We start from the raw sequence: 23,181 nt of genomic DNA on the forward strand, positions 1-23,181 counted from the left end.
AATGTGTATTATTTTCAGTGCATTGGAAAGATATTACAAATACAAACAAAAGAGGGAAGTAATGTTTTTCCCATATGGTTGGCATTAAACTTGGTAGTAAATTTTTGAAGTTTGCTTTGTTTGTGTTTGTCTATGGGTTTGTAGGCCCTGAGTATGCCGATGTGGTGTTTCTGGTGGACAGCTCTGACCACATGGGAATTAAATCCTTCCCGTTTGTAAAGACATTCATCAACAAAATGATCACCAGCCTCCCCATAGAGGCCCACAAATACCGTGTGGGCCTGGCCCAGTACAGCGAGGGACTCCACAGAGAATTCCAGCTCAGCACCTTCAAGAGCAGAGGGCCCATGTTGAACCACCTCAAGAAGAACTTCAGGTTCCTGGGTGGCTCCCTGAGGATTGGTAACGCTCTCCAGGAGGTACACACAACCTACTTCTCAAACGGGAGGGACAGGAGACAGTTTCCGCCGATCCTGGTGGTCCTGGCTTCAGCTGAGTCTGAGGATGCCGTGGAAGAGGCCTCCAAGGCGCTGCGCAACGACGGGGTGAGGATCATCTCCGTGGGTATTCAGGGGGTGTCCGAGGAGACCCTGAAGGCCATGGCCACAGGCCAGTTCCACTACAGCCTCCGGACGGTCCGAGACCTCAGCACGTTCTCCCAAAACATGACGCAGATTCTCAAGGATGCGGCTCAGTACAAGGAAGGAGCAGTCAATGACATTCTTGTGGAAGGTGGGTTCAGGGCGCGTGTGTAGGGATGATGATAAAATGCTTTTGGAAGATCAACAAGAGGAGAGGATGGAGACTCTATGAACATCCCCTTCCCCAAAAGCTGGGCTGCATTTTCAGATGTTAAATTCTGCATAAATCATTCTGGAATGATTGTGGCCTTTTTAAATCCAGTGAACTTGGTGAGCCTTGGTTTTCCATGCTTCACTTATTGCTCATCATTCACAGGCTGCCTCCACCCTGCTCCCAGCTGCCTGAGCTTTCTTCCTGGGCTTCAGTTGCTATGTAGTTTTATTCCTGGTTCATTTAAAAGGTCGATTTGCTCCTAAAAAAATCCTTGACTCCAGAAGCCGTATAATGTCATCACAGGATGTTAGAGCTTGAAACAACTTCAGGAAGTCCAAAACCTCTGTTCCACAGAGAGGTACTTGCGGGCCCTCTTAGAGATGATGTGACCTGGCCCTGCAGTCTGGAGTCAGAGCCACGCCTGTGTGGTTTCAGTCCCGTGCTGCCCCTTCCTGCAGCTCTGTTCTAAATTAGCTTCCCCGTGTTCTGCTCCAACTCCAACCTGCTGTCCTGGTCTGTCCCCTTGTGCTCTCCTATTAGCAAGAATGGCCAAGAGTTTATGAACATCATCCAAGAGAGGGGCAGGAGAGAGCCAGTAAAAAAACAATTTGCTCAAAGTGTACATGTCCAAACAAGTGATGTAAGAAACTCACATTATGTCTGGTTAAGTCAGTTTGAGTGAGATGACATATAAAACTGTCTATTGATACTGGAGAATGCTGCTTTTCTTGTAGCAATCTATGAAAATATGGGAATCCTATTACTAGCATCTTTCCCGAATAAAATATTGGAATGTCAATTGCTATTCCATTACCATCCTTTAAGAATGTTTGGACTATAAATACTGATTTTATTAGTGATTTTAATACAATAGCAGTAGCTTCTGTTCACTGAGTGACTTTTATGTGCCAGGTCCCATACTAAACACATGATCTCATTTAATCCCCATAACAACTCTATGAGATCATTATTATGGTTACTTATATTTTACAGATGTGGAAATTGGAGCTGGGAGGTTAGCTAAGCTCCCACCTTTGAACCCAGGACTCTCTGATCTCGGCTTCATAATCATTTTGTACACCTCCTTCCATCTTTAAGGGCATAACTAAGTTCTGGTTGAGTTCTCCGTGTCTTTTAATGCTGAGCAGAGATGCTGAATTGAAACTCTGCCTGTTCATTCCTTGCCCACAGTTTGCCAAGGCCCTTCTGTGGCAGATGTTGTGTTCCTGTTGGATATGTCCATCAATGGCAGCTGGGAGGACTTTGACTATCTTAAAGAATTCCTGGAAGAAAGTGTATCTGCTCTGGACATCAAGGAAAACTGCATGAGGGTTGGCCTTGTGGCCTATAGCAATGAGACGAAGGTGATTAACCCACTGAGCAGTGGCATAAACAAGTCAGAGGTTCTCCAGGATATACAGAGCCTCTCTCCCCAGGCCGGGAAGGCCTACACTGGAGCTGCCTTGAGAAAGATCAGGAAGGAGGTTTTCAGCGTGCAGCACGGCAGTCGGAAGAATCAGGGGGTGCCACAGATAGCTGTGCTGGTGACCCATAGCCCGTCTGAGGACAACGTGACCAAGGCTGCTCTGAACCTCCGGCGCCAGGGGGTGACCATCTTCACCATGGGCATAGAGGGGGCCAGCGACGCCCAGCTGGAGAAGATCGCATCTCACCCTGCCAAGCAGTACGTCTCCAAACTGAAAACCTTCTCCGACCTGGCCGCCCACAACCAGACGTTTCTAAAGAAACTGCGGAACCAGATCACACACACAGTCTCTGTCGTTTCCGAAAGGACTGAAACCCTCAAATCTGGTAAAGCCTTTTGCTGAGAGAAGGATTATTCCCATCGTTTTGCTTTTTTCTTGTCTTGCAGGTGTTCTGTGTACAAAAGGGCTTGGCAGGCATGATGTAGGGAGGGAGAGTGAGTTCCTGACTTTTTAATTTAACTTGATAATAGGAAACGTAAATTGGGGGAGAATAAAAGCTCTTGAGGTGTTGGAATGGGAAGACGGGATTTCTTTTTTTATTTGCTCTTTTGCACAGCTTTACTTGGATTCTTTGTTACTTCTCAACACTCCAGAATACCTTCCTTTGTTATTTCCCGCTCTGCACTTTTTCCTTTCTCACCTTTGCCTCTCATGTTTCCTTGCCTTTCCTTTCTTTTTTTTTGTGTGTGAGTACTTTTCTCTCCCTCCTCTTCTTCCCTCAGCCTCAAATTCCAATTTAGAGAATAAAGAGGAAGCATGATTTGGATTGAGGACAGAGTAATGAATTTATTGGGAGGTACTATTCTAGTATCAGTGAGTTTAGAGAGAGACAGAGAGCAATGTATTTCATATATTTCATACATACACATGTATTTTTCATAAATTATGTGTGTGCATGCAATACATATATATATCTGCATCCTTCAACAAATATTTACAGCATGTCGACTGCAGAAGTGTCACTGCCTGGCATAAATAAGGCCACTGACAATACCCCTGGTTGTGTTAACTGACCAGGAGTGGATGAAGGGTAAATACTTTGTTCAAGATTTCAAGAAAGACGGCACTTTGTCCACCATGTCCAGTTAAATGCTACCTTCTCTAGCTCGCAAATCACCACTTAACATTTTGCTAAACAGTTACTCCCTGCTAAGAGAAGTGACTTGTAAAAAGCATCTTCATGTTTTCTTTCTAATCTTTTACGACATCCAGATTGACTCTGATCCTTGATACAAATCATCTCAAACTGTCACAGATAATTCATTTGGGTCTTTAACATGGAGAAACTGTTTCTCATTTTTCTGTCTGACAAGGCTGGTGTTTGCCCTTCCTCCCACCTGCCCCTGTGTCTCTGTCCCACTTGCCCCAATGCCACACTCAGTTTTCGTGTTGCATTTTAGGTTGTGTGGACACTGAGGAAGCAGACATCTATCTGCTCATCGATGGCTCTGGGAGCACCCAGGCCACGGACTTCCAGGAAATGAAGACCTTCCTGTCGGAGGTTGTAGGGATGTTCAACATCGCTCCCCAGAAGGTGCGAGTTGGGGCTGTCCAGTATGCTGACCGCTGGGACTTGGAATTTGAGATCAATAAATACACCAACAAGCATGATGTGGGAAAGGCCATCGAGAACATCAGGCAGCTGGGCGGGAACACAAACACAGGTGCAGCCTTGAACTTCACCCTGGGGCTGCTGCAGAAAGCGAAGAGGCAGCGGGAAAACAGAGTGCCAAGCCACCTTGTTATCCTGACCAACAGTGTGTCCCAGGACAGCATCTTGGGGCCCGCAAACAGACTGAGAGAGGAGCTCATCCACGTCTATGCCATTGGGGTCAAGGAGGCCAACGAGACACAGCTGCGAGAAATCGCAGGCGAGGAGAAGCGGGTGTACTATGTGCATGACTTTGATGCCTTGAAAGACATAAGAAACCAGGTTGTTCAAGAAATCTGTGCCAAAGAAGGTAGGACTCCTTGCCTTTGGACTTCAGCTCCCAAATTGCTTTCCTGCAGTATTTATTTTTTGTTTTTTTAATTGAAATATAGTTGATTTACAATGCTGTGTTAACTTCTGCTGTACGGTTATACATATATACACATTCTTTTTCATATTCTTTTCCATTATGGTTTATCACAGGATATTGAATATAGTTTCCTGTGCTGTACAATAGGACCTTTTTGTTTACCCATCCTATACATAACAATTTACATCTACTTTCTGCAGTGTTTGATGCTGCAGGTGTGCAGAAACAGCATAAATGACCAAGCTGAGATTCATTGACTCGTGGAGCTGTTTATTATCCAGAACAAAATGAAGGGCCCATTATAGTGTTGCTCTAATTATAATTATCTGAAGCATAAAAAGAATATTTCAGGTTTATTTCGGTTGCTTTTTAATAAAATGTGTATGAAATCTTCTAGAGCTAGATAAGTAATTTTCAACTAGGGGTGATTTTTCCCCCTCAGGGGATGGTTGGCAATGTCTAGAGACAATTTTGGTGGTGATAACTAGGGGAGTGCTAATTAATTAGCTTCTAATAAGTATTAATTAGCTTCTCCCCACAAATCCCTGTGAGGATAGATCTATGATTAGACACTGCCTGTGTAATATGATCAAATGATTTCTGATTTTAAGGAGTACTACAGGTTTATTTAAATTGCTTTTTGATAAAACATGTATGAAATCTTCTAGAGTTAGATCAATAGTTTTCAACCAGGGGTGATTTTGCCCCCTTAGGGAATAGTTGGCAATGTCTAGAGACATTTTTGGTGGTCATAATTGGGGCAGCACTACTGGCATCTAACAGGTAGAGGGCAGGGATACTGCTAAACATCCTACAGTATCCTACAGTGCATGGATTGCCCTCCACAATACAAATTTTCCAGCCCACAATGTCAGTAGTGCTGAGGCTGAGAAACCCTGAGTTACATATTAAAGCAAATTACTAAATAACAAAGAGAATAGGCTCCCTCTCATTGCCTTCAATGCATTATTTACCTGATAACAGCCCTTACCAAGTACATGCTTAACTTACATATAGAATTATTTGTGTTTTGGATTTTTCTGTTCACTCTTAATCTTTTTACACGAAGCCAACTTGAATAACCCATCTCCTTTCTCTTGTGTAGCCTGCAAAGAGATGAAGGCCGACATCATGTTTCTGGTGGACAGTTCTGGCAGTATAGGACCTGAAAACTTCATCAAAATGAAAACATTTATGAAAAACCTGGTGAGCAAATCTCAGATTGGGGGAGATAGGGTGCAAATCGGTGTAGTCCAGTTCAGTGACATCAATAAGGAGGAGTTTCAGCTCAACAGATATATGTCCCAGGGAGAAATTTCAGATGCAATAGACCGAATGGCTCACATTGGAGAAACTACCTTGACCGGTAGCGCCCTGACCTTCGTGTCTCAGTACTTCAGCCCTGCCAAGGGGGCCCGACCCAACGTCAGGAAGTTCCTCATTCTCATCACGGACGGTGAGGCTCAGGACACAGTCAAGGACCCAGCAGTGGCACTTCGGCAAGAAGGCATAATTATCTACTCCGTGGGGGTGTTTGGCTCCAATGTCACCCAGCTTGAGGAGATCAGTGGGAGGCCGGAGATGGTTTTTTATGTTGAGAATTTTGACATTCTGCAACACATTGAAGACGACCTTGTTTTTGGAATATGCAGCCCCCATGAAGGTAGGTGTGGGCATATTCACTATAGGGGGATTATCCAAATGCCACAAATACATGTTAGTCGTTGTTTCTTGAACTAAGCAGACTACTATTTGAACATTGTATCCTAGTGGCTTTTGACTTGCTTATAGAAATGAAAGTTTCCTCAACAGAACTGTTAAATTAGACAGTAAGGAACAATTCTGATCCACCTAGATGCTTTCCTTTTCGTAGACAAAGCACTAGGGTGATGAATCCTCCATTTAAGGAAAATAGTATCGTACCGGATTTTAGGTCTGGTTCCCTAGAAGCAGAAGCTGAGTCGGGGGTTCTTGAGAAGTGATTTATTTATTTATTTATCTGTTGCTTTTCCTTTTTTAAAAATTTTATTGGAGTATAGTTGATTTACAATGTCGTGTTAGTTTCAGGTGTACAGCAAAGTGATTCAGTTATACATACATACATATATATGTCCTTTTTCAGTTTCTTTTCCCATATAGGTTACTATAAAATATTGAGTAGAGTTCCCTGTCCTATACCGTAGGTACTTGTTGGTTATCTATTTTATATATAGTAGTGTATATATGTTAATCCCAACCTCCTAATTTATCCCTTCCCCCCCCCTCCTCCCCTTTGGTGACCATAAGTTTGTTTTCTGTCTCTGAGTTTGTTTTGTAAATAAGTTCATTTGTATCTTTTTCTTTTTAGATTCCACAGTATAAGTGATATCATATGATATTTGTCTTTCTCTATCTGGCTTACTTCACTTAGTATGATAATCTCTAGGCCCATGCATGTTGCTGCAAATGGTATTATTTCATTCTTTTTATGGCTGAGTAATATTCCATTATATATATGGACATTTAGGTTGTTCCTTGCCTCAGCTATTGTAAACAGTGCTGCTATGAACATTGGGGTGCATGTATGTTTTCGAATTATGGTTACCTCTGGATTTAGGCCCAGGAGTGGGATTGCAGCATCATACAGTAGCTCTATTTTTAGTTTTTTAAGGAATCTCTATACTGTTCTCCATAGTGGCTTCACCAATTTACATTCCCACCAACAATGTAGGAGGGTTCCCTTTTCTCCACACCTCTCCAGCATTCATTATTTGTAGACTTTTGATTTATTGAGGAGGTGTTTTCAGAAGAGAAGTAAGGAGGGCAGGACAGGGCATGGGTAAGAGTTAAGCAAGGAGGTGGTCTCAGCTAGAGTCTGGCTTCAGCCTCATCCCACGGGGAGCACTGGAGCATGAATTACATCACAGAGTCGGTTTCACCTTGAGACAGGGGCCCAGCCTTGTATAATCTGAGTTTGGGGGCTATGTGTGGTCCACTGAGACAGGCAATAGAGGGGTATAACCTCCTGGGCAAGGTGTCTCCCCTTTGACCTAACATCCACTATACATGTTTGTTCATTTTACAATTTTTAAAAATCAATACTTACATAAAATGAGATAATCTTTGTAAAAACATGTTGATATTTATTAAATCCTATAAAGGAGGAATATAGTATAGGAACCTGAGCAATGGATGCTTCCAAGGAAATAAATAGGGTAGTCACCCACATGTTCCTAGGAGACTGCAGAGTAAGGGAAGTGATAAAACTTAGGTTCAGCAGAAATAAGGGGCTGATTTATACTGCGACCCATGGGACTTGATGACAGAGACATTCTGAAAAACCTCTATGGAGGAGATGGATCTTAATGGAATTTTGAAGGAAAAGAGGGACATTGTTCTGTTGTTCAAATAACAGTTCTTGTCAACCCCCACTAGAAGTCTTGGTGACTGCGGTCTATGTTTTGTGGCAAGAGGAATACACCTGGATTACATGTCCTGGTAACTCCACGCAGAACAAATCTGACCTTTTTGAAGGGTGCCAGCACTGAGCAGTCTACCCCCCAGCCCCCTGGGTAATCCAAGCAGGTCCCCTGGGCAGCCGAAGGCCAGAGGGACATAGTTTCTCCTTGTGAGGACCCAGACTTTCTGGAGAATTTGGTTACGGCTCTGTACACATGGCCTCTAGTTAGGGGGGGAAGTGCATTGGCTTTAGGATTTGCAACAGCCCTACCACGGACCAATAAAGTGGCTGTCAAGGAAGGGAATGTGGTGAGCCTTGGACGGGGCAGGGGGAATCTTCTCACAGTTCCATTTCTCCAGAATGGATGAGTTAACATTCGGAACACACCTTCCTAAGGCCTGTAGAGGGATGGTGCTACATAGAGACTAAATCATTCACCATCTTACAATTCCACTTCTCCAGAATGAGTGAGTTGGAGTTTGGAACTCTGTACCTTGAGTTAGAATGTGATACACACATAGACTAATTGGGTCTTTCCTTCTTTACTTTTCCATGGCATTGACCCTACATTTAAAAGGTTAACGAGAAGTCATGCTAGGACCACTTGGTTGGGCCAGGTGTGAAATGGGTTTATTTTTATGACGAGGCCCAATCATGAAAACAGATAATGTCTTAAGAAAGTCAAAAAGGGAGAAAATGTAACCTTGAAAAGTTAAACATGAAAAAATATACAGTGTTGCCAAATTCATTTTCATCTGGTCATTTCCCCAGGGTTCATTTTAAGAATAAAATCTCATCATCCCTGTGGCTTAAAAAAAATAAACAAATTAGTGTAAATGAAAGCACATGTTGAAGGTACCACTTAAACACAGGAAAATTTCCTCAGAATTTTGAATTTTTTTTTTTTTGGTCCAAAAGCACTTGACATGTTTATCCCTGATGATCCTGTGACCCACCTTCCCACCCCCTTCCCAACCCCTGCAGTAGGCTTCACGTCACATCTGCCTTGTCCTAAAAGCCACCTAAATGAGCATTACTATGTACTGGCAGCACAAATGCATGTGTGTTGTGTCTGTTGTCCAGGGAGCGGACATTCCAATGAACAGCTTGATCCTATGGAGAGGAGACACTGGCATTTAAAAAACAGATGGGGGAGGGGAGTCCTGCATGATGTGCAAGCTAATCTCATCCAGTTTTCCTTTCTCCTCCTTCAGAATGCAAGCGCATTGAAGTTTTAGATGTCGTGTTTGTAATTGACAGCTCTGGCAGCATTGACCATGATGAGTATAATATCATGAAGGATTTCATGACTGACTTGGTGAAAAAAGCTGATGTGGGCAAGAATCATGTCCGGTTTGGGGCTCTGAAGTATGCAGATGACCCAGAGGTGCTGTTTTATCTGGATAACCTTGGCACAAAACGGGAGGTGATCTCGGTGCTCCAAAATGACCAGCCCATGGGGGGCAACACTTACACCGCCGAGGCCCTGGGCTTCTCAGACCACATGTTCACTGAAGCCCGGGGCAGCCGCCTGCACAAGGGGGTCCCCCAGGTCCTCATCGTAATCACCGATGGGGAATCCCATGATGCCGATAAGCTCAATGCCACAGCCAAGGCCTTACGGGACAAGGGCATCCTTGTCCTGGCCGTGGGGATCGCTGGTGCCAACCCCGTGGAGCTGCTGGCCATGGCAGGATCAAGTGACAAGTACTTCTTTGTGGAAACTTTTGGAGGCCTGAAGGGGATATTTTCAGATGTGTCCGCCAGTGTGTGTAACTCTTCAAAAGTAGGTAAGATTCATCCATTAAGTTTTTAATTATCAGCAGAGGTCCAAATAAGGGAGAAACCAAAGAGAAGGGGCACTGAGAGTTCTGCAGAAGTTCCCACATTGTGGAATCTCAAATTGGAAAGACCTCAAGGATGTTTCATTTGGCCTTCCACAACATTCCCACTCACTTCTGCCTAAACTCTTCCAATGATGGGAAATTCGCCATTTCAAACAGGCTTTATTTATTGGAACACAACTGTGTTTACATGCCACTTTCACCCTCTAGTTCTCCTTCCTGTTCTTTACACAAGAAATCAAATCCCTCTCTTCCTAAGAACCAGCGACCACTGCTTGAAGCCCTCTCTCCTCCATTCTGGAAGTCCCCTGTGCCTTCACCCGTTTCTGTTATGGCACAAGTTCATTTGCAATATGGAGCCCAATGTTAAGCCCTCAGTTTTAGCCTCAGATGTTTCCAGAGAAGATTGTGAGCAGGACTTCTTTTGCCCTGGATGCTGTGTTTCTATTCTGGCAGCTAGAAATTGCATTGCTGTATGTATGTATGTATGTATGTATTCATTCATTCATTCATTCAGCTGCCACTTTACACTTTTGTTTCAAAGGGAGATTGTGGTTTATTAAAATTCCTTAGTATTTCTATTAGGATGTGTTTTACCAAAAATACCAAGTATTTTTAATTAGATGAATTAATATTAATCAAGGATTTCAAAATCTTGGTGCAGTTCCTTTTAAAACTTATTTAACTTTCCTGTTTTTCATATGCCTTGCCTCCTGAGAATGCAGCTACTGTCTTTTTCTTTCACAAAACTAAAAAAAATCCATCTGGATCTCACTGAAAACCAGAAAGAATCTCTTACTTTCTGTTGGCCAATGTCTAAAAATCAATCTGCCCCTTTCAAGTCCATTGTAGAAGTTGAAATTGAATGTTTATACTGGAAGTTTTCCCTTGGGCACTGAAACAAAGGAATTTAATGAACTAAACAATTCCCGAAGGATCTGTTTACCCTATATTTTATCTCTTCCTTGCTTATCTAGGCTACAGGAATCTCAGACACCTTTAACATTTTCTGAGGTTAAAATGAGAATTAACAAAGTTAGTTCAATGGTGAGCTCTCTGGGGAATTCAAGGAAATGATAATGCTTTCCAGAAGGCTAAGGAACACACATGAGCTCGTGCCAAGCATAACTCATTCACTGGCAACGGCCTTTCACATTCTTTTTGTTAATTTGCTGTGTTAAGACAAGGGAAGCATCTCTAAGCCATAGTGCGTTGTTCAAAAACATTTTTCTCAAGTAGACATTTTTGCCTGTATACACCAGAAAATGGGTTGATTAAGAAACAAACTGACTAGATATAGGCTGGAAGTCATGATTCTCAAAGCTCAATTTGCCCTAAGAAACTAGAAAAGCACTTATTGGCTCAACTGGCCAGCAAGGCCAAGCCAATAATACAGACCATCTGTCTCTTGTTTGCATCCCTAAATAGAGGCTATGCTGCTACTGTCACTGAGCTTTCTGGAAGAGTTAAAGCTAGATTGCAGGTGAGAACAATATTTCTGTGGCACCACACCTATTTCTTTGACATCTCGGTGTGAGACCAAACAGAAAAGTCAAGAGAAGCCTAAAAGGACGTGGGAATTGTATATGCCTCATGCTGCCTTTATGCCCAATTGTTTGTTTTTGTTTCCTCTCCAGTTAATGGGACCACAGGGTGGCTTAAGCTAAGAAACCAGCTTCAGAAATAGCATTTCTCTGTAGCTGGAAACATTTGACTTCTGCTGGGTTAGAGAAAGAATAAAAATCTGATTTTGTTGCTGTGTACTTTGTAGATTGTGAAATTGAAAAAGTAGACCTCGTGTTCCTCATGGATGGTTCGAATAGCATTCATCCAGATGACTTCAAGAAGATGAAGAAATTCTTGGCATCTGTCGTTCAAGACTTCGATGTCAGTGTCAACAGAGTGCGTATAGGAGCTGCCCAGTTCAGCCACACCTACCGGCCGGAGTTTCCACTGGGAACTTTCATCGGCAAAAAGGAGATCTCCTTTCAGATTGAAAACATCCAGCAGATCTTTGGATACACGCACATTGGCTCTGCTCTCCGGCAGGTAGGGCACTACTTCCAGCCGGACATGGGCAGCCGGATCAACACAGGTACCCCGCAGGTGCTGCTGGTCCTCACAGATGGCCAGTCCCAAGACGAAGTGGCTCAGGCCGCGGAAGAGCTGAGACGCAGAGGGATCAACATTTACTCCGTGGGCATCGGGGATGTGGATGACCAGCAGCTCGTTCAGATCACCGGGACTGCCGATAAAAAACTGACAGTTCACAACTTTGACGAACTGAAAAAGGTCAAGAAGAGGATCGTTCGCAACATCTGTACCTCGGGGGCTGAGAGCAGTGAGTATTGAAAGTGTCCTTCGTGTTTGTTCCTTCCCTGGGGCTGGTGGGAAAACGTAGCTTTGTGCCTCCGGATTTCAAATTAAGCTTTTCACAGTTATCAAGTATTTTTTGTGACTTGTGGATTAAGAAACAGGATATTGGAGAGACTCTGTCCTTTTCTCTCCCCTTCTCCTGGGAGTACATGCCCCCTCTGTGAATGGGAATGCCTCAGCTTCAGAAGGTGTGAGGAGAAGGCCGTTGTTTACACTCTGGTTGGTTTCAGAGGCTGAGGAATGTGTCCCAAAGAAATGAACTATTTGACAGACTTGGGTTGCCTGGCAATGGGGCTGCCAAGTGCTGCCACAGGTAGGGAGGCAACATCTGTAGAGGTTTAGAGCTTTGTTATGAAACTTCACTGCAGAAGTTGGTAAATATCTTCTTAAAAATTAGCACATTTTGACATTTTTCCAATAGATTGAAAGAAAGGTCTTCAAGGATAAATAGCTTTTTCTATTTTTCTAAAAGTTCTGACTGGGTTAGCTGTGATTCTGTATAACTACCTGTGGATTATAACTAACCCTGGATTTCCACTTGGGAGAGGAAGGCTACAGGGTTGCTAAGAGGCAGCTCTGGAAATGGACAGTTAACTGGGCTGCAAATCCCCACTCCATGGCTATTTTTTCTTGGACAAGTGGCTTAACTTTTCTAAGTTTAAAATTTTCTCCTCTGTAAAATGTGAATGACAGAACACCTAGTTCCGAAGGTCACTGTGAAGATGAAATGAGAAAATGCATATGTAACGTTACTTTGAATAAACATGACACCTGGGATGCCATTATAAAGTCACTTCACTTTTGTCTACCATTGACCCATTCAGTTTATTCATGGGGGTCAGCTCTTCCCTTGCCCTCAGTCACTTTCAGGAAATAAGTGAACCTCTTCTTGGTGATGAATATGTCCATCCCCGTGGAACTATTCAAACTTCACGTGAAGGTTACTGCGAGAAGGTTACTGTGCTTTCCCTGCCACAGGCCACTCACCATGACAGAAGCGACTGCACACGGTTGGCATTCTATCCATTGTTCCCAACCTCCCACTTCTGCCTCCTTCTCCCAGGCCCTGCCCTCTTCTTACTGACCATGGTTTCTGGCCTCTCCAGAATGGGCTGGGGAAGGGAGAGGAGCCAAAGAGATTCAGGAAAGTTCCTACTTGATGGCACTTTTCAGGACTTCGTTTTCTCAGTAGCCCATGTCTAAAGCTGGGCCCATTCATGAATGTTTCAAAGACTTCCCCTCCTGCCCCCCACCCCCTCCACCCCTACCAAAGCACATTTGTCAGAGCATTACTGTCTCTCCACCATAGCTCCCCTGAGGATGGTGAGCATCTCTCAATCCCAGATGTTCCCTTATGCCTTTCTCAGCCACCGGGCATCTAGTGATGCCTCCAGCTTTATCTGCTGCCAGCTCTTTGCCCCTCCAGGTGGCCTTCTTGGATGGGAGATCAGAGGAGCCCAACAGAGCTCTTTCTTACATGCAGCCTATCACCTCCATGGGAAACAATTACATGTCAATTTCCCCAGTAAATACTGGAAGTTCCAGCCACCTGGTGTGGGTGCCTCTCCTTTGCAGAGAGCAGCGTGCCATCCTGTCTCATTCTTTAGAATTTCTAGACTGCGTCATCTCCAAGTCACCTCTCAAATCTCCTCTCTCTTGACTTAAAGAGGACGTTACCTCCTCTCCTTGTGTGTGTGTGTGCTTGCGGGGAGAGACCTCATGGCACACCAACCATCGTCTCCAAAAGTGCTCCTCTAAACTCCAAGCTCAAACCTTTTATAAGACCCAGTGTGTGAGCCAAAGGTTAAGAGTCCTGTCATTGGTCAGGAATTATCACCTTTGTAAATCCCACTCTACTTTCCCCCCATACTTTGGAATGTGCCTGGTGACCTCAGCCAAACCTTCCACATGACTTTCCTTTTTCACATGAAATACCCATTTCCAATTATTAGGCAGAAAATGATCCCAGAACCATCTAGTCTGTCCTAGAGAGGATGAAAGAAGACCATGTGGAAAGTCAAAACAGCAGTCATGAATAAATAAATAAATAAATAAATAAATAAATAAATAAATAAACAAATAAACAAATAAGGAAAGTACCCTATAAAGGTAAACTTGAAGTGATTACTGTAGCAAACAAGAATGTATGAGGCCTTTGTAGCCAAGCCTGGGCTGAGGAATAATGAGGCTAGAATGATAAAGCTGATAAAGCTTCAAAAGCCTGTGCAAACATAGCGGAGGATACTAGCTCCTCTTAAATGATAAACCCCCAAATCAAGGAAATCAGACAGTAGCTTGGTGTGTCTCAAAGCAAACCAGATTCAGAGCCTGAACATCCAGCTTTGCTTCTTATTAAAATATGCACCACTTTGGAGAGGTCACTCGCCTTTCTTTTCACATTTGTGCAGTTACATCATCTCTGTTTCTCTGATTGTACTTAGGCTTCAATTTATGGGAAAGGATGGTCAGCTGCATGGAGATATGAGGGAAGAATCAGTATTTCTTGTGCATCTGTGTAGGGTCAAGCATTTTAAAGTGTTTTAAATGCATTATCTCATTAAACTCCCAAACCCTCTGTGGTTTGGTTTCATTCCCATTTATAAATGAGAAACTGGGGCTCTAAGGAATATTGGTAACCTGACCCAGATCATACAGGAGGCAACAAAGTAAGCAAATTTTGAAACCTAGGTCTGTCTGATTCCAACCCATTTGTGGGTTGTTAAATAAGCTGCCAGTTCTCTTGATATAATCGTTGTCTAGGTTATCTGATGCTTACATTATAAGTGATGTGCTTCAACAATTAATAGCTGAAACTTATCAAGACATCATGGGTTTATAGCTCAAAAGCTGCTGCTCCCTAAGGAAGCCACTCACTGCTAAGCTGTCACTTCTGACAGCACAATCTAACACTTGTAACCTGCATGATCTGGCATCACTGGACACCCTGGAGGTGGTGAAATAAGGTCGTTCAGCGTAGGAGCTCCAGACAGGCCTGGATCTGATTCCCACGTGCGAGATCCACCATAATAACTATGAGACCTCAGGCCAGCTTCTCTAAGTCACAGCTTCCCCTTCTGCAAAATGAGAATTAGAAGCATTTCTACTTATTCTGTGTTTCATAAGGACACGTGAGGAATGCATGGGAAGTGTGTATAAATGTTCAGCATGTCTTGGTAACTCTCACAGCGTATTACAGAGGGTATCTTGAAGTGATCTCATTAACACAGGTACATGGAGTGATGCAGTAGTTTAGTTCACAGAAGGACAATGTACCAAGAGTTCCTTGGTTCAGGAACTTTAGTAGTTTAGCAACATTTCAGAGCCATATTCCAATTTAATGCCTCAACATGCATCACATTCCCCTAAACAACTCCAAAGTCTGTTTTCTTATCTTCATTCATGCTTATTCTCCTGATTTTTTTGGAGTCTACCTATTCTGACCACCCAAAGGAGACCCCAGGCAGTTTTCAGGGTATGGACTTGCTGCCTTTTCTGGTGTGGAGCCGTGACTGGGTAGCAAAAGAATCGAGAGTACCTCTCATCTTTTTCATCATCATGGAAGATGAGTCAAAAAGGAGATTCAGCAAAAGGCCAGTCTGATGAAGATGAAGTAGACACACCCTCAGGAATTGGCTCAAGGAATGTGGGAAATATAAGGAAAAAATAGACGGTCATTTCCAACTTTTCTTGACAAGAATCTCTTTATGTTCCTGTCTTAATAGCATTCTCTAGAAAGCAGAGCTTAAAGCACAGTTTATGTGCTAATACTCCAGTGGGAGTACAGTCCCAGGGAAGCAAGAGTGAGTGGAGGGAAGTGATACAGAAAAGAGAAAAGTACATACAAGATGTACATCACCAAGCTAGCTACAGCTTTTGAGAAAGCATCACTGGTACGTTGGTCCTGCAGAACATCACCCAGGGAAGCCTCAGAACCACTGCACAGACCAGCCTATCAGGGGGAATAAAGGCTGGTTATCTGCCGGTTCCTTCCTATCTACTGCCTCTCACTGGTCAGAGTTCACCCCATGGAGACTTACTCTCCCATCCTACTGCATCGTGCTATCAGCCCTTTGGAAAACCAGATACGGGGCCAGCAGTGCATTGTATCTGCGGCTGAAGTAGTGGAAGGGGCCAGAGATCCCGTGAGTTCAGCTGGGTTGGACGTGGGCACCAGAGTCATTGAGGAACTACCGCAGTGAGAATGATGGAGGCCGTGTCAAAGCCTGCCCATCCCCCATAGTGTGGGAGACCCAGCGATGGTGGCTGCCAAGGCTCTCCAGTGGACAAATGTCCAACTCCTGTGTGTGTGTGCGGCCAGGACTGAGGGAGGGGGAGGGCAGAAGCAATCTGGGAGGTATATAAACTAGGTCTTCACCTAACTATATTTGCTAGATCGTTCTTTCTCTTTTTTTCATCTAAGATATCCCCTTCTGGGCTTCCCTGGTGGCGCAGTGGTTGAGAGTCCGCCTGCCGATGCAGGGGACACGGGTTCGTGCCCCGGTCCGGGAGGATCCCACATGCCGCGGAGCGGCTGCGCCCGTGAGCCATGGCCGCTGAGCCTGCGCGTCCGGAGCCATTGCTCCACAATGGGAGAGGCCACAACAGTGAGAGGCCTGCGTACCGCAAAAAAAAAAAAAAGATATCCCCTTCTTTCAAATCTCCAAAGAAATTTTTCACTTAACCCAGCTAATAACAGTCAACAGCCCGACTTTGCCCTTTGCTCAAAAACTTTTGAGAAAAGGGAAAAAAAATCTCAAAAATCTGTCTTCTAATCTTAAAAATATACCCTACCATCTTGACAGTATTTCTTTCTTTTCTTAAAAATTTTATTGAAGTATAGTTGCTTTACAATGTTGTGTTAATTTCTGCTATACAGCAAAGTGATTCAGTCATACATACATAGATATATGTATTCTTTTTCATATTCTTTTCCATTATGGTTTATTACAGGACATTAAATATAGTTCCGTGTGCTGTACAGTAGGTCCTTGTTGTTTATCTACTTTATATATAGTAGTTTGTATCTGCTAATCCAATTTATCCCTCCCCCATCCCGTTCCCCCTTTGGTAACCATAAGTTTGTTCTCTGTGTCTGTGAGTCTGTTTCATAAATATGTTCATTTGTTTGACAGTATTTCTTAATACTAAAAGTCTGCCATCATTAACTCCAATTAAGGACTTTCTTTATAAGTCAGATAATTAAAATCAGCTTTGGGGTTTAGCAGGAGACCATAACTGTCTAGTTCAATCCTTTATTTTTTCTGTTCTTTTGTATTTTTATTTTGAAATATATAATCTTCTTATTTTTATAGACAAGAAAATTAATGCCCAGAGAGGTTAAGAGATTTGGCAGAAGTTATTTGGTAGTAACACAGAAGTGACCTGTACAGGACTAAAACTAAACTCTGCCTCCCCAATCCAGCATTCCACACTGCTATTTGGCAAATTCTCAGAGTACTAGTTTACTTGTGTTTATCACCCTCTGTAGCCAGTCCCATGGATTACCTTCTTAATTTCCCTTGCATTTATTACCCCCTTTTGATTCCCACTCCTGTTATCCTATTGATAACTACAATCCTTCATTATTTCTCTTTGGAAATCCACTTTTAGCCTTTTTCCTAGCCCACTTCCAAAATCATCCCTGCCTCTTCAAAGGCCTCTTGAGTTGAGGGCAGATGTCCTGCAGAGTCTGCAAGGCCATTCCATGATTTGCATGGCCCACTCTCTCTAATTGTATGTAATTGTAGACATATGACGGCCACCTCTGGACTTGTTCCCCAAATTCCGTTCCTTTGATCACATTATCATGGACTCATTTGTCAATTTGAATTAGTTAAACAAACACCAGGAACTTGTTTACTAGAGTTTATAATCTCAGTAATCTAGACAAAAAGTTAAAACGCTTTATTTTTAAAGGGGACAGTTCCCAGGAACACTCAATGACATTTTGGCATATTTGCCAATGTTTGTTTTTTCACAAGAGACTGTTTTCCTTGAAGGCAGTAATGTGTTTTGGTGAATGAATGGTTTTCTGTTCAGGAATTAAAACAATGTTCATCCAAGAGTGAAACTTTCAATCTCAAAATAGAAATGAAAGGATATAGATTTAAGAGGAAGTTTGGAAGGGACATATTCGAGTGCTTCCTTCTGACTAGTTCCTTTCTTTTTATCTCACTTTCTGAGTATCGGAGAAGACATTTTCCAATTAAGTACAGTAAAATAAGAAAACTCACCTTTCAGATGTTTTGATGACTTTAATTTACCTTGAATGTCATGGTGAAAATTGATTATCAAATAAGGTTTCTTCTCCCTCACCCAACTCTTTTATCATTAAAAGTGAATCAAGTTCCTGTCCGTTGTTTTAAGAACTGAAACTGTTGTTTTGGTTTCAAAGACTTGCAAATGCCCAACTGACCAGTGTGTCTGGAAGGCGGGCGTTTGTCTACACAACAAATATCTGAAAAACTGCTTCTCTAAATAATGCAAATTAAAATTAAACATTCCTATGCCTTATTTTACCAAGCAAGCTGTGTGTGTGTGGAATTTGCTGGAAAAGGTTGAAGTTTCTAGTCAACCTAAAAGTTCTTGAAAAAAGAGTGTATATGTCATAGGATTTTACCCTTCTCATTATCGTCCTGTTAGGAGGGTCAGCTTAAAATTTCAAGCCCTTGTAGTTTCTCCAGTGTTTAAATGTCTCTAGAGTTAATAAGGATGAGAGCAAAGCACTTTAAACGCAATGCTTCTCTAAGTATTTCTTAAACTCCAAAATAGCAGTGGCTTTGACTTCCTGAGTGGCTGAGCTCTGAGCACAAAGCCATCTTTGACACGGTTGAATATGGGTAATTCGGTACCCAGTTTCTTCACTTGAAGGACTCCAACCAAGCAAGATCTCAAAGGGTCTCACAGAGTCTCTATTTTTCTTTCTACTTTTTCTTTTCTGAGTGGATGTTAGGAGACAAAAAGAGGAATCAAAGATTCTTTTCAGAAAGATAAATCATCAAAATCATTCCTTTAGGAGTCTTCTGTGATTTATTTTTTCTAAATTACTTTCTCTATTCAAATGTTTTTTATATTTCCCTTATAATTATAATTTAATATTTGTTGAATGACCTCAGTTATAAATAGCATGATATGAATTTCCTATTTTAGACTGTTAACATTTCCACAACATATTTCAGCTATTTAAGGGACTACATAGCTTTCTCAATGGACACAATGAAATCTTTCAGAACTTCATTATAGAATCATCTAGATTTTATAGATGCTAAAAAAGTAACACTTTAACAGCTTGTGAAAGAGTGATTCTGAGCCTCTTCCATTATTCACTCATGCTCTTTCATTTTTTCCAACTTTATAACTGGGACAGAAGCAAGAATTCCAAGTCCCGTGATTCAGATATGACATCCAAGTCAAATAAAGCTATTTGTTAGTCTAATAAGATATGATTTTCCCTTGAATCCTAGATTGCTTTGTGGACATTGTGGTGGGATTTGACATCTCAACTCAGCAGAATGGGCAGAATTTGCTTGAAGGTCAGTCTTGGATGGAAACTTACCTTCAAGACATCTTACGTGCCATCAGTTCCCTCAGTGGGGTAAGCTGTGAGGTGGGCACAGAGACTCAGGTTAGTGTGGCTTTTCAAGTGACCAATGCCATGGAAAATTATTCCCCCAAGTTTGAGATCTACAGTGAAAGCATACTGAACAGCTTGAAGGATGTAACAGTTAAAAGACCATCTCTTCTCAACGCAAACCTCTTGAGTTCTCTGTGGGGTGCATTTCAGAATAAATCAGCTGCTCGGGGAAAGGTAACTTGGTTTTATTTTATTTATTGGTCTTTGGTGCAATGACTTCCTTTTTACTCATTTTTCTTTTTTGAATACTTTCTTAGGTGGTTCTCTTATTTTCAGATGGATTGGATGATGATGTTGAAAAACTTGAACAAAAATCTGATGAACTTAGAAAAGAAGGTACCAAGCATGGGGAGGACTGGGAAAGGAGTGTTGATGAACTTTATAATCTCAAAACTCATTTCTAACTCTTACATTTCCAGACACTCAAATAGCACTGAATTTGCCAGCCTCTCCCCTCTGGATGCACTTGGCAGAGCAAATGAGCTCTCACAGCATTTTGGCACCTACTTTTTCCTCTCCCCATATGAAACAGCGCTGAATACGGTGTCCTATCCTTTCTCTCATATTACTTCATTTCTTCTTCCTAAGCTTTCCTGGAGGATGTTCCTGTCTCCCTTGCCCCGCATTATCTAATATTGCTATGTCTTTAGTGTCAGCAGAAGTGAACCATGTATATTTCTCCTTGACTAAGGAATGGGAGAGTTGGATTATTTTCTTCTAACACTCTTAAAGTTTCCAGAGTTACAAGCAGTGTTGGACAAGTTTACTCATGTTTCGGGATTTCATAATCAGTTCCTTCCTTCAGATAACAGATGGACCAACTATGGTGTTTATGACTTTGTAAAGTTCTGGCACCAGGCTTTTGACTTTAGAAACCAATGCCTATTCTGACTCATTGTCAGTTCATACTAAAATATGGATCAGTGGAAGAAAAATGCATTCACATGTTCCAGTTTGACTGAAAATAGAAATACTTATAAGTGGATGTAATTGGTACTCCACCCAGACCCCTTTACAGACAGGTTCCCCCATCCTCCAGCTGCTAACACATTACCCACAGGTTCCCCTTTCTCTGAGGAACTGCCCTTTGCCAGTGGGAGCCACCTTACCTGGAATGTTACTCCCCATCCCACACCTGGGCAGCAGGTAGAGTTCAGAGACTTGGACCTTTGCCTCAAAGTGGCGCCAGTTTTGTAGTGTAACTCATGCTCCAGAGTTCCCAAGGGGTCAGGTTGACGCTAGATGTTAGCTGAAACACTGTCTTGCTCAGATCCTTCCCCAGTCCTACCCTGCTTACCTTTGTCCCCTTCTTTCAGAGAGTGCTTCCTCAATAAATTGTGTGTGTCCAAATTGCTATCTCAGGCTCTGCTTCTAGGGAATTTAGCCTAAGACATCTGTCTCCCAGGTTAACTATTAGAGGCTGATTAGATTTTGTCTTTTCTGTCTGGTTCTCTTTCCTCCATCTTAAAAAAATTGCTGAATTCACTGAATTCACAACTGAAGAGTAAGAATTTTTATTTTATTTACTAAATCTGCTTCCCTTTATTCTGTCAAGTCTTGGCTTTTTTCCTGATCTGAGGTGGAGATGTTAATGAAGACTGAGAACAGGACCCTAGAGTGGGTGGGTAGGGTTTTCTCAACTTCAGCTTTTCTTTTGTGGGGGAAAGATGTTTCTCTTACAGACAACATCAGAGTTTTCTCCAGGAAGTTTCTCTCGGAACACCCAGATTTCTAAGACCAATCTTCTTTCTTCCAACTCCCAAGGAAAAACTAGTAAATGAGTTTCAACTTCAGAAGCTAGATTTTGAATATCCTCAGAAATTTAGAATCTTTTTTTCAATATTCAAAAATCAATTATATTTCCAAATGCTAACGAAAAACTGGAAAACAAAATTTAAAAAGCCATTTACAATGTACACACAACGTGAAATACTGAGGTATACATTTAACAAAATATAGTTGTTTGTTTGCTGAAATTACTAAACAATGATATAAAGACTCAATATGGTTAAATTTCAATTTTCTCCAAACAAATCTATAGATTCAGTTAAATCGCAGTCAAAATCATAGCAGGATATTTGTTGATCTAGAAAAGCTGGTTCAAAATGTATGTGGAAATGCAAAGGAGCCAAAATAGCCAAAACAACTTTGAAAAAGAGGCAAAAGTTGGAGGACTCACACTAGCTACAATCTTTGAATGGGAAAGATAAAGGGGTGTGGGCCATAATGTTCTTTGAAAAGTGTCGAATGTCTCTCAATAGGAACAAAGAGCACCTCTGGCTCTGGCTTCCCTTATCTAAATATAGACGATTTCAGTTGATGCTGGGCCCTATGATCTGTTAACCCAGGAGATCCTCTCTAACTTGAGGCCCAGAATCTATACATGTAAACTGTGCCATCACCGTGAAACAAGAGGAGACCAGGAGAAAAGTATTCTCAATGATGGATATCACTTTAATCCATGTGGATTGGGGTATGAATCAGTTTCTTCATTTTAAAAAATCCAGTACTCTAGAATCTTCTCAGTGATTCTTTATTCTTCCAATTTTTGAAATCTTTTCTTTCTTAATTCATTTTTTAGGAATTGAAGATACTATTTAAGATCATATGACTCATGTACTGGATGAGTCTGAAAGGATCAAGTCCTCCATCCTGAGAAAAGCAGTTACAAATTATAGTTATATGCATATTTTCTGCAAATAAACAATCCCATGGTTCTCATAACTCTTATTAAACTTTTACATTTCCTGGAACTTATAAGAAAAATCAGATGTGAGATCTTTTTCCCTTATAGATAGACCCACTGGCATGCCTTCTTTTCATCATTAAACGCCAGTTGATGAACTCAGCATTCTTCATTGCCTCTCCCAGCCCTCATCGCCCTTCTCCCCATCCTTCTCACTCTTGGAAGAGTGACAAGCTGTCTTTGTTTGCTTGAGACAAGTCAGAGACTGTCAGCACTAAAACCAGGAAAGTTCGGGCCAACCAGGACAAGTTGGTCATCTTACTCTTTGGTGATTCTTCCTTTATTCCACTTCAGCAACCACACTGTTTGCATCTCTTAGAACTTGAGCCTCCCACTCTGTCCCTGAAACTGTATTCTCTTCATTCTCCTCTTCCTCTCAGAGTCATAATTCTATCATATAAGAACGCACTCAACTCTGCCAAGTCCTTGAACATTCTTTATCTATTCTGAGCCATTGGTTTTTAGGTCCCATCCAAAGAATTCTTCACCTATCCCTAATAAAATGAGAAAAGTTATGCCAATATAGTCATGTTTTCATAAAACTAAATTTATTCAACTTTAGGACTGCTCTTTATGATTATGTCCTTCGTACATTTTTGTTATTAAAATGCACTCTGAGTGTAGGCTTTGGAGTCAGGCTGTCTGGGGTAAACCTTTGCTTGTTTGTAAAATAGAGCTGTAATCGCAGTTACCTATAATGTTGTGCTTGTATCTTACAAATAAGATAATGCATGTAAAGCACTTAGGCAACTTCCAGGCACATAGTAATTATTAATAAATGAGAGCACAGTTGTTGCCATGGTTACCTCCACCCTAATGATTGCCAGGTTTATTACTATC

General features: G+C 42.0%; 1 protein-coding gene across 1 annotated transcript in view; it reads left to right on the plus strand.

Annotated features, from left to right (window-relative positions):
- LOC113609402 (collagen alpha-6(VI) chain) overlaps positions 1-23,181 on the plus strand; it is a 110,059-nt gene that overhangs the window by 2,228 nt on the left and 84,650 nt on the right. Inside the window, exons 2-9 of the mRNA XM_027086597.1 lie at positions 145-732; positions 1,987-2,607; positions 3,683-4,243; positions 5,409-5,966; positions 8,957-9,532; positions 11,358-11,927; positions 19,426-19,769; positions 19,853-19,931. Of these exons, the coding sequence (XP_026942398.1) occupies positions 145-732; positions 1,987-2,607; positions 3,683-4,243; positions 5,409-5,966; positions 8,957-9,532; positions 11,358-11,927; positions 19,426-19,769; positions 19,853-19,931 (3,897 nt within the window). The remainder of the gene's footprint in view (positions 1-144; positions 733-1,986; positions 2,608-3,682; positions 4,244-5,408; positions 5,967-8,956; positions 9,533-11,357; positions 11,928-19,425; positions 19,770-19,852; positions 19,932-23,181) is intronic.

Source organism: Aethalodelphis obliquidens, unplaced genomic scaffold (genome assembly GCF_003676395.1).
Source record: "Aethalodelphis obliquidens isolate GAN/ISIS:26980383/991018 unplaced genomic scaffold, ASM367639v1 scaffold56, whole genome shotgun sequence".
In the NCBI taxonomy this organism is placed as follows: domain Eukaryota; kingdom Metazoa; phylum Chordata; class Mammalia; order Artiodactyla; family Delphinidae; genus Aethalodelphis; species Aethalodelphis obliquidens.